At 49.5% G+C, this 10,853-nt stretch overlaps 1 protein-coding gene across 1 annotated transcript in view; it reads right to left on the bottom strand.

Annotated features, from left to right (window-relative positions):
• Nucleotides 1-1,044: 1,044 nt before the first annotated feature.
• Nucleotides 1,045-10,853, bottom strand: part of GUSB (glucuronidase beta) — a 20,180-nt gene continuing 10,371 nt past the window's right edge. Inside the window, 4 exon segments of the mRNA XM_017869571.1 lie at nt 1,045-1,128; nt 2,242-2,297; nt 6,032-6,374; nt 8,764-8,848. Coding sequence (XP_017725060.1) covers nt 1,045-1,128; nt 2,242-2,297; nt 6,032-6,374; nt 8,764-8,848 — 568 coding nt within the window.

The following is a 10,853-nucleotide window of genomic DNA, read 5'->3' on the forward strand; positions in this document are numbered from 1 at the left end:
CTTTTGAGATGATCTCACTGTCCCCCAGGATGGAATGCGGAGACACAATCATAGCTCCTTGCGGCCTCAACCTCCTGGGCTCAGGCGATCCTCTTGCCTCAGCCTCTCAAGCACCACCATGCCCGGCTAATTTTTTTTTATTTTTATTTTTTAGTAAAGACAAGATCTCATTATGTTTCCCAGGCTGGTCTCAAACTACTGGGCTCAAGCAATCTGCCCTCCTCAGCCTCCCCAAAGTGCTGGGATTATAAGCACGAGCCACCATGTTCAGCCAAATGTCCTCTTATAGTTTCAGGATGCTTGCTGTGAAACGACAATTTATGGGTTGAAATATTTAAGTACCACTGCTCTGCTCAAACACCCGGGTTCCCTGGTGTGTTGATTCCTAGTTTTCTACTCTGTTAGGGGAAATACCCAAAACAGTGGCCGGGTGTGGTGGCTCATGCCTGTAATCCCAGCGCTTTGGGAGGCTGAGGCAGGTGGATCACCTGAGGTCAGGAGGTCAAGACCAGCCTGGCCAACATGAGGAAACCCCATCTCTATTAAAAATACAAAAAACAGGCCAGGCGCATTGGCTTATGCCCATAATCCCAGCACTTTGGGAGGCCGAGGCAGTTGGATCACAACGTCAGGAGTTCAAGACAAGCCTGGACAATATGGTGAAACCTGGTTTCTACTAAAAATACAAAAATTATCTGGGCATGGTGGTGGGTGCCTGTAGTCCCAGCTACTCAGGAGGTTGAGGCAGGAGAATTGCTTGAACCCAGGAGGCAGAGGTTGCAGTAAGCTGAGATTGTGACTGCACTCCATCCTGGGCAACACAGTGAGACTCCGTCCCCCCCGCCCCCAAAAAAAGCACCAAAAGTTTATCTTTTATTTGCAAAATAAGATTTACATGCTGGGTACCCAGCTGTCTGGTAACTGGGTTGGCAGAGAGCTGGGGGTATCTGGGACAGTTACCCTTCAAAATGCTTGGGTCTTTCTGAAGAGATAGCGCCGTGTGGGAGCCAGGGTCCTGACCAACCACAGGTGCCTACGTGGGACCTACTGGTGGAGGTCAAAGCCCTCTGGGGCCAACATCCAGCATGGCAGCACCCACCACTGGTGGTCATTAGGCCTGAGCTGAGCCTGGTGGGGAGCACAGTTGGCATCGAGCTATCAGGACTGTGCTCTCAGGACACTCTCCGTCCCCAGTGAGACCACCACTAAATGGAAATGTTAAATGGAAAGGAAGCCTTCCCCACCAAAAGGTTCAAGACTGTTTCTTCCATGAGTGAACACAGGCACCGCCAAGTACTTTGTCAAATGCAGCCCTTACAACACCCACAAGGTGGCGGCATTATCCCCACTGGACAGGCTTATGATACGCTTAGGCGACTTGCCCATCGTGATGCAGCTCATTTTTTTCTTTTTAAGACCGAGTCTCAGCCCGCCATGGTGGCTCAAGCCTGTAATCCCACCACTTTGGGAGGCCGAGGCGGGCGGATCACCTGAGGTTGGGAGTTCAAGCACAGCCTGTCCAACATGGAGAAACCCCGTCTCTACTAAAAATACAAAATTAGCTGGGTGTCATGGCACTTGCCTCTAATCCCAGTTAATTGGGAGGCTGAGGTAGGAGAATTGCTTGAACCCGGGAGGTGGAGGTTGCAGTGAGCTGAGATAGTGCCACTGCACTCCAGCCTGGGAAACAAGAGCAAAACTACATCTCAAAAAAAAAAAAAAGTCTCACTCTATCACCTAACCTGGAGTACAGGGTGTGATCTTAGCTCATTGCAACTTCCGTCTCCCAGATCCAATCAGTCCTCATGCCTCAGTCTCCCAAGTGGCTGGTATTACAGGCATGCGCCACCACGCCTGGCTAATTTTGTATTTTTAGTAGCGACAGGGTTTCTCCATATTGGCCAGGCTGGTCTCAAACTCCTGACTTCAGGTGATCTGCCCACCTCGGCCTCTCAAAGTGTTGGGATTACAGGCATGAGCCACTGCATCCAGCCCGCAGACCATTTCTTATCACATAAAGCCTCACGCCTCTCCACAAACTGCCATCACGGATGTCCCCAGAAACCATTTATTGCAGGTGCCATGCAGAGAAGAGCTTCCTGTTCTCCTTTTCCCTTTACCTCTTCCTTCTCACTTCATCTTATTCATTCATTCATCCCTTTTCCATTCTCATTTTTAAGCTTTAACCTTTCAAAGGCTTGTCTTCCCCTATAAGGAATGTATTGCAATTCCCACCACTACCATGTCCTTCTCCAACCCACCAAACTGCCGTCCTGAGTTTACAGTAAGTCCATAAACTAAGAAGAAATGGGACACATTCATTGCGAACATGGCAGCCCCTCATCCATCCCCACGTGAGAACACAGATCTTATTCTCTTTGAAGACCAATTTTGTTTTTTAAAGGCAGGTCTCGCTCTGTTGCCCAGGCTCTCGTGCAGTGGTGCAATCACAGCTCACTGTAGCCTCCAACTTTGTGCTCAGGTGATCCGCCTGCCTCAGCTTCCCAAGCAGCTGGGACTACAGGCACACACCACCACGCCTAGCTAATTTATTTTTGTAGAGATGGGGTCTTGCTATGCTGAACAGGCTGGTCTCAAACTCCTGGTCTCAAGTGATCCTCCCAGCTTGGCCTCCCAAAGTTCTGGGATTACAGGCATGAGCCACCACGCCCAGCCTGAAGACTTTTAAATGCTGCCACGTTCAACATGCGTTGAAACTCACCTGTATTCACTTTTGCAAGTGAGTAATATACAACAGCCTGAAATACCTTAAGCTTCTCAGGCTTTGTACCCTACTATGGAATAATGAGTGTTTCTCAAAAGTAAATCCATAATGAGGTCCTATTTTTCCTTCCTCCTTGGCTATGAAATAGACAAGAACAAGGCAAGCTAGCCATTTCTGTCTCACCATAGCTGACTCTCCTGTTTGCTTTTTGACCATATTTGGGAGGCGGGGGGCCTGGGTGCTTTCCTGCTTCCTAAGCACAACTTACTTTTCCTACAAAATTCTCAACGCAACCTACATGGATTAACCCAGCTTCCCCACTGTTTCCAATATTCTTACAATTGAAATGGCCAGCATTGGCAAGGCAACCTGAAAAAATAAGNACAGGGGGCTATAGTGACTTCATGACTCACTGAGGTCAAGACAGCCAGGGAATGATGTAACCCAGAATAAAAAAGGAGGTTTAAAGAAAAAGATAACCTTAATGAGCAACTGCTTTATTTATGAATGTAATTTGATATTCGCTTTACATTACTTTTCTGCCTCTATCTGCTGGTACAATCTTAAAGCTAACCTACACTACTGGTAAAAATATGTCTTTGGGCCAGGTGCAGTGGCTCATGCTTGTCATCCCAGCACTTTAGGAGGCTGAGGTGGGCGGACTGCTTGAGCCCAGGAGTTCAAGACCAGCCTGGGCAACACATCAAGACCCCATCTCTATGAAAAATACAAAAATCATCCAAGCCTGGTGGTACACATCTGTGGTCCCAGCTACTTGGGAGGCTGAGGTGGGAGGACTGCTTGAGCCCTGGAGATCGAAGTGGCAGTGAGCTGTGTTCACACCACTGCACTCCAGCTTAGGTGACACAGTGAGACCTTGTCTCTGATATATATATGTATATTAATTAAATTAAATTAAACTAAACTAAACCAGGCTGGGCATGGTAGCTCAGGTCTCTAATCCCAGTACTTTTGGAGGTCGAGGCAGGAAGATCACTTGAGCCTGGAGTTCAAGACTAGTCTAGGAAACACAGTGAGACCCAGTCTCTACAAAAAGTCTAAATATTAGCCAGGCGTGGTGGCACACGCCTGAGATTCCAGCTACTTTGGGGGCTAAGGAGGGAGGATTGCTTGAGCTCAGGAGGGTGAGCAGTGAGCTGTGATTATGCCACTGCACTCCAGCCTGGGCAACAGAGTGAGGCTGTCTCAAAAACATTGTTTTTAATTAAACTAAATCAATTCAGTTATCCTAGTCATATATCAAGACTTCAATAGCCATGTGTAGCTAGTGTGTACCCTTTCAGACAGTGCAAATGTAGAACATTTCCATCACTGCAAGAGTTTTTTTTTTGTTGTTGTTGTTGTTGTTGTTTTTTGAAACAAGGTCTCACTCTGTCACCCAGGTGGGAGTACAGTGGTGCAATTATGGCTGCCTCGACCTACTGGGCTCAATTTTCCCACCTCAGCCTCCCAAGTAGCTTGAACTACAAGCACTCACAACCATGCCCAACTAATTTTAAATTTTTTGTAGAGATGGGATCTGTGTTACGCAGACTGGTCTCAAACTCCTGGGTTCAAGAGATCCTCTGACCTTGGCCTCCCAAAGTGCTAGCATTCCAGGTGTGAGCCACCAGGCCCAGCACTGCAGAGGTTCTATCAGCACCAACCTAGACCCTCTCGAGAGTTTCTTAAGAGTTTAGAGCTGGGGCTTGGCACGGTGGCTCATATCTGTAATCCCAGCACTTTGGGAGGCAGGTGGATCACTTGAGGTCAGGAGTTCAAGACCAGCCTGACCAACATGGTGAAACATCATCTCTACTTAAAATACAAAATTAGGTAGGCATGGTGGTGCATGCCTGTAATCCCAGTTACTCGGGAGGCTGAGGCACAAGAATCACTTGAACCTAGGGGGTAGAGGTACGTGAGCCAAGATTGCACCACTGCACTCCAGTCTGGGCGACAATAGCTAAACTCTGTCGGAAAAAAAAAAAAAATCAGAGTTGTTTACCTTTTCAGAAAGGATAAGCATGGCATTCTATAAGCATGATAAATTTAAGGGTGCAAACAAAACAGCACAGTCCACTGTGGGTGGCTATTCCCTGTGTGTCAACGGGAGTCCCAGGAGATGTGACAAACAAGTGTGAGCTGGCTGGGGTGGGAATGAGGGGCTGGATGGGGTTCAGGAATACACATGAAAAAAAAACCTCACAAGACAAACCAACATATCTTTGGTGAGGAGGACAAAAAAATCAGATGGATTAAAAACATGGGGAGAGGCCGGGCATGGTGGCTCATGCCTGGATTCCCAGTACTTTCGGAGTTCAAGGCAGGAGAATCACATGAGGCCAGGAGTTCCAGACCAGCCTGATAGCGAGACTCCATCTTTACAAAAAAATTAAAAATAAGCTGCCCATGGTGGTGATGCCTGTAGTCCCAGCTACTCAGGAGGCTGAGGCAGGGGAATCGCTTCAGCCCAGGAGTTGAAGGCTGTAGTACGCTATGATGGCACCACTGCACCCCAGCCTGGGCAACAGAACAAGACCTTGCAAAAAAAAAAAAAAAGGCTAACACAGTGGATCACACCTGTAATCCCAGCACTTTTGGAGGCCAAGGTGGGAAGATCAATTGAATCCAGGCGTTTGAGACCAGCCTGGACAACATAGCAAGACCCCAGCTCTCAAAAAATAAAGGAAAAAAAAGGATCCTTTAGTTGGTGATTGTGGTGCCAACATGGGAATTCCAGGCAGAAGAAACAGCTCAAGCAAGAGCGGGAGAGCAAACGAGGGCAGTGGAAACAGATCAGTGGCTGGGAGTGAGGGGAGAAGAGGATGAAAACCCAGGAGAGAGCAGAGGACACCGAGTGTCCTGACCAGGGTTTAGGGCTTTGTCCTGTGGGCCTGGGGGAGCCAATGACAGGACTCCCTAAATTGTCATCTGTGACTAGCACAGAGGCTCACACCTGTAATCTCAGCACTTTGGGAGGCTGAGGCAGGAGATCACTTGAGCCGAGGAACCAAGATCAGCCTGGGCAACAAAGCAAGACCCCGTCTCTACAAAAGTAAAAAAAATTAGCCAGGCATGTTGGCATGTGCCTATGGTCCCAGCTACTCAGGAGGCTGAGGTGGGAGGATCACTTGAGCCCAGGAGGTTAAGGCTGCAGTGAGCAGTGATCACATCACCACACTCTAGCCTTAGTGACAGAGAGACCCAGTCTCAAAAACAAATACAAATTTGGATTTGCTAGAAAGACTACTTGGGCATGGGTGATAGGAGGCTGTCTGGAAACAAAGCCAGTAAGGAGGCCACCTCTGAGGACCAAGCAAGTGGGGCAGAGGCCTGGCTGCTGGCAGGAGAGAACGTGGACAGGGCAGAGGGAGGTAAGCCCAAAGCTGAAGTGAGGGGAGCAGTGCAGTGGGTGCAGGGCAGGCCGGGGGAGGTGAGTGACATCTCCAGAAAGCTCAACACTGCTTACGTGGTGAAACCCTACAATCGTTTCCGCTCCATACTCGCTCTGAATAATGGGCTTCTGATACATCTTATGCCAGTTCTCAAACTGGGTGGTAAGCTGCCGTTGAATCAACTCCAGGTGCCCGAAGTCATTATACCAAGAGTAGTAGCTGTTCACACAGATCACGTCCACATACGGAGCCTAGGACCAGAGCAGCAGAGACCATTCAGCACCCAGAAGACAGCATGACTCAGCACTCACACACTGCGGGGCTCCTCTGACAGAGAACGTAAGAAGGGGATGTAATCCCAGCACTCTGGGACGCTGAGGCAGGAGGATGGCTTGAGGCCAGGAGTTCGAGACCAGCCTGGGCAACACAGCAAGACCCCAGCTCTACAAAAAATAGTAGTAAGAAAATTAGCAGGGCACGGTGGCTCATGCCTGAAATCCCTGCACATTGGGAGGCCACGGTGGGAGGATCGCTTGATCCCAGGAGTTCAAGACCAGCCTGGGCAACATCACAAGTCCCCATTTCTACCAAAACAAAACAAAACAACAACAACAAAAAAACACCTAGAACGGGAAGAGCTGCCTCCTGGGGCTGAGAACATGCAAGTACACCAATTTAGATCCTGAAATTACCCTGCTCCATAGGCAGGAAACATGGTCACAAAGTGGCCCAAAGGAGGCAGGCCTGTCACTCCACGTTGATGCTCACGACATGCGCAGCTGGGAAGGGCTGTGAGAGGCACAGCAGCTGCCAACGCACAGTCCTCAGCCAAAGCCCCGGGCCCCCGCCACTGGAACTGTGTCCTCTCCAGGCAGCACTCCCATCACTGGGCTTCCCCTCACTTTGCCCTGGAGAAGCGCTCCCACCCGAGAGGCCGATGAAGTCATTCTCACAGAAAATCTTTTGTTTTGTTTTGGAGACATAGTCTTGCTCTGTCACCCAAGCTAGAATGTTAGTGGTGCGATCTCAGCTCACTGCAACCTCTGCCTCCCATGATCAGGTGCTTCTTGTGCCTCAGCCTCCCGAGTAGCTAGGATTACAGGGGCACACCACCATGCCTGGCTAGTTTTTTGTATTTTTGGTAGAAACGAGGTTTCACCAGTTGGCTGGGCTGGTCTTGAACTCCTGACCTCAAATGATCCGCCTGCCTCAGCCTCTGAAAGTGCTGGGATGATAGACGTAAGCCACCATGCCCGGCTGTCACAGAGAATCTTGAGGCAGCTTTCACGAGGCAGCACTGTGGGCTGTAGAGGACTTGCAAGAATCCATCCTAGGAGCAGGGCAGGGAAGACCGAGTAGGACCACCCCAAGCTTCAGCAAAGCAGTGCTCACGGCTGAGCAGCAGAGGCTTCTGTGTCCAACTGGCTAGTTTCTAATGTGTCCTGAACACACTTCTTTCTAGTAAAAATGCTGGCCGGGTGCGGTGGTTCACACCTGTAATCCCAGCACTTTGGGAGTCTGAGGTGTTGGATCCTGAGGTCAGGAGTTTGAGACCAGCCTGGCTAACATGGCAAAATCCCACCTCTACTAAAAAATACAAAAATTAGCCAGGTGTGGTGTGTTGTCCACTGTAATCCCATCTACTCAGGAGGCTGAGGCAGAATTGCTTGAACCTGGGAGAAGGAGGTTGCAGTGAGCTGAGATTGCGCCATTTCACTCAAGCCTGGGCAACAGAGCAAGACTCCATCTCAAAAAAATAAGAATGTTAATGTCAGCCAGGCCCTGTGGCTCGTCCCTGTAATCCCAGCACTTTGGGAGGCCAAGGCAGGAGATCACTTGAGCTCAAGAGTTTGAGACCAGCCTGGGCAACATAGAGAGATCCCACCTCTACAAAAAAATGTAAAATTAGGCAGGCGTGGTGGTGAAAACCTGGAGTCCTAGCGACTTGGGAGGCTGAGGCAGGAGGATCACTTGGACTCAGGAATTCAAAGGCTGCAGTGAGCTGTGATCACAGCACTGCACTCTAGCCAGGGCAACAGAGTAAGACCTTGCCTCTACACAAGAAAAAGGAAAACTTAGGTTCCAACCTTGGAGTTACTAAATCAGGATCTAAGAATGTAGAGATCTGGCATTTCATAAAAACTTCCCCTAGAGATTCTCATCAGCCAGGCGTGGACCAGATGAACTCTAAGCTCCCTTAAACCTTTGACGTTTTATGCGTTTATTACATTGAAGTGCAAAAAACGCTGAGTCCAAACTGAGCAAATAAATCCCATCTCCCTGTGCCCAGCCTCCCTGGATTGAGAAAGACGCACTGCCTGGCGAGTAAGCAGGGGGAGAATTCTCATTAACCCAAAGACCAGCTGTGAAAACAGACTGGATGCAGCTGGGCACAGTGGCCCATACCTGTAACCCCAGCCCTTTGGGAGGCCGAGGCAGGAGGATCGCTTGAGCCCAGGAGTTCGAGACCAGCCTGGGCAACATGGCGAGACCCCCATCTCTATCATTTTAAGTAAAAAACAAAATGAAAAAACACCCAGATTGGCAGTGCATGGTTCTTTCCAGCTGTTCCAATGAGCAGGTTTCAGGACGAGCCTAGGCAAAGTCAGGGAGAAGTGGGATGGGGGCCCCCAGGCTCACCCCCTTGTCTGCTGTATAGTTGGATCTGGTCACAAAGGTCACAGGCCGGGAGGGGTCCAAGGCTTTGGTGTGAGCGATCACCATCCTGTCCACAAAAGGCAGAAGACACAGTTTCTGTCAGTCCAGGAATGGCTCAGACACCCTCCCATCCTCTCTGTCCCATCTTCCCCCGCCAGAATACAACACGGGGCCAGGCAAGATGGCTCACACCCATAATCCCAGCAGTTTGGGAGGCCAAGGCAGATGGATCACCTGAGGTCAGGAATTCAAGATCAGCCTGGCCAACATGGTGAAACCCCTTCTCTACTACAAATACAAAAATTAGCTGAGCATGGTGGCGCATGTCTGTAACCCCAGCTACTCGGGAGGCTGAAGCACAAGAATCACTTGAACCCAGGAGGTGGAGGTTGCAGTGAGTTGAGATCGCGCCACTACACTTCAGCCTGGTCCACAGAGCAAGACCCTGTCTCAAAACAAATAAAAACAAAGAAAAAAAAAAAAAAAGCATGGAGCCACTGCTTTCTTCCCTAACTGGAGATATATTTTACGTAAGGGCACATGTTCCTCTAGTCCTAGACCGAGCTCTCTAACACCACTCTTTCTCCCCGCATCTCCAAATCCTATCCTCCCAGAGGAGCAGCCACCCTTCCAGGTACACAGAGCCGAGGCCACTGGACTGCTAAAAATGAGGTTGACTCCCTGAAACAGCTCTTGAACACAGGAGTGGATGGGTGCAGATTTGGGTGGGTATTTATTAATGCATCAAGCAAACAGGGGCACTCCCTGGAAAGTAGGCATGGGGCTGGGTGTGAGGTGCTCAGCAGGGACTCAAATCTAAGTCCACAGGTCCTGGGCAGTGGGAGTGGAGACGCATGCACAGAGACATGGTGCAAGAGCTGGGCACGGTGGCTCACACCTAGAATCCCAGAACTTTGGGAGGCTTACTAGAGACCAGCATTTCAAGACCAGCCTGGGCAACATAGCAAGACCTTGTTTCTACAACAAATTTAAAAATTAGGGGCGGGCATGGTGACTCATGACTGTAATCCCCCCAGGACTTTGGGAGGTTGAGGCAGATGGATCATGAGGTCAAGAGTTTGAGACCAGCCTGGCCAACATGATGGAATTCCATCTCTACAAAAAATACAAAAAAAAAAAACTAGCCAGACATGGTGGCACGCACCTGTAATGCCAGCTACACATGAGGCAGGAGAATTGCTTGAACCCAGGAGGTAGAGATTGCAGTGAGCCGAAATCATACCACTGCTCTCCAGCCTGGGCAACAGAGCAAGACTCCATCTCGTGAAAAAAAAATTTAAACTTAGCCTGGCATGGCAGTGCACACCTGTGATCCCAGGTATTTGGGAGGCTGAGTGAGGAGGATCGCTTAAGCCCAGGAGGCTGAGGTGGCAATGAGCCATGATTGCACCACTGCACTCCAGTCTGGGGAACAGAGCGTGTCCCTGACTCTGAAAAACAATGAAAGAAATGTTTCAAATGGAAATGACAAGTGGTGGCAGAAATTGGGCTCTGCTAGACAATAAACATAACTTGGACTGGAGAGTCAGGGACGGCCTCTTAGAAGAAACGGCCCTCAGGCCAGGCACAGTGGCTCACACCTATAATCTCAGCACTTTGGGAGGCTGAGGGGGGCAGATCACCTGAGGTCGGGGGTTTGAGACCAGCCTGACCAACATGGAGAAACCACGTCTCTACCAAAAATACAAAATTAGCCAGGCATGGTGGCACATGCCTGTAATCCTAGCTACTCGGGAGGCTGAGGCAGGAGAATTGCTTGACCCTGGAAGGCAGAAGTTGCGGTGAGCCCAGATGGCACCATTGCACTCCAGCCTGGGCAACAAGAGCAAAACTCTGTCTCAAAAAAAAAGAAGAAGAAGAAGAAATGGCCCTGACACTGAGTAGAGTTAACCAGAAGGGATGAAGGGAAGAAAAACCCAACAGAAGACCCATCCGTGCTCAGAGCTCCCAGCACCCGCCCAAGGCCTCCACAGTAGACTGGTTTTTTGTTTGTTTGTGTGTGTGTGTGTGTGTTTTTTTTTTTTTTTTTTTTTTTTTTTTTTTTTTTTTTT

The sequence above is a fragment of the Rhinopithecus bieti genome, unplaced genomic scaffold, assembly GCF_001698545.2.
Source record: "Rhinopithecus bieti isolate Rb0 unplaced genomic scaffold, ASM169854v2 scaffold_5305, whole genome shotgun sequence".
Lineage (NCBI taxonomy): Eukaryota > Metazoa > Chordata > Mammalia > Primates > Cercopithecidae > Rhinopithecus > Rhinopithecus bieti.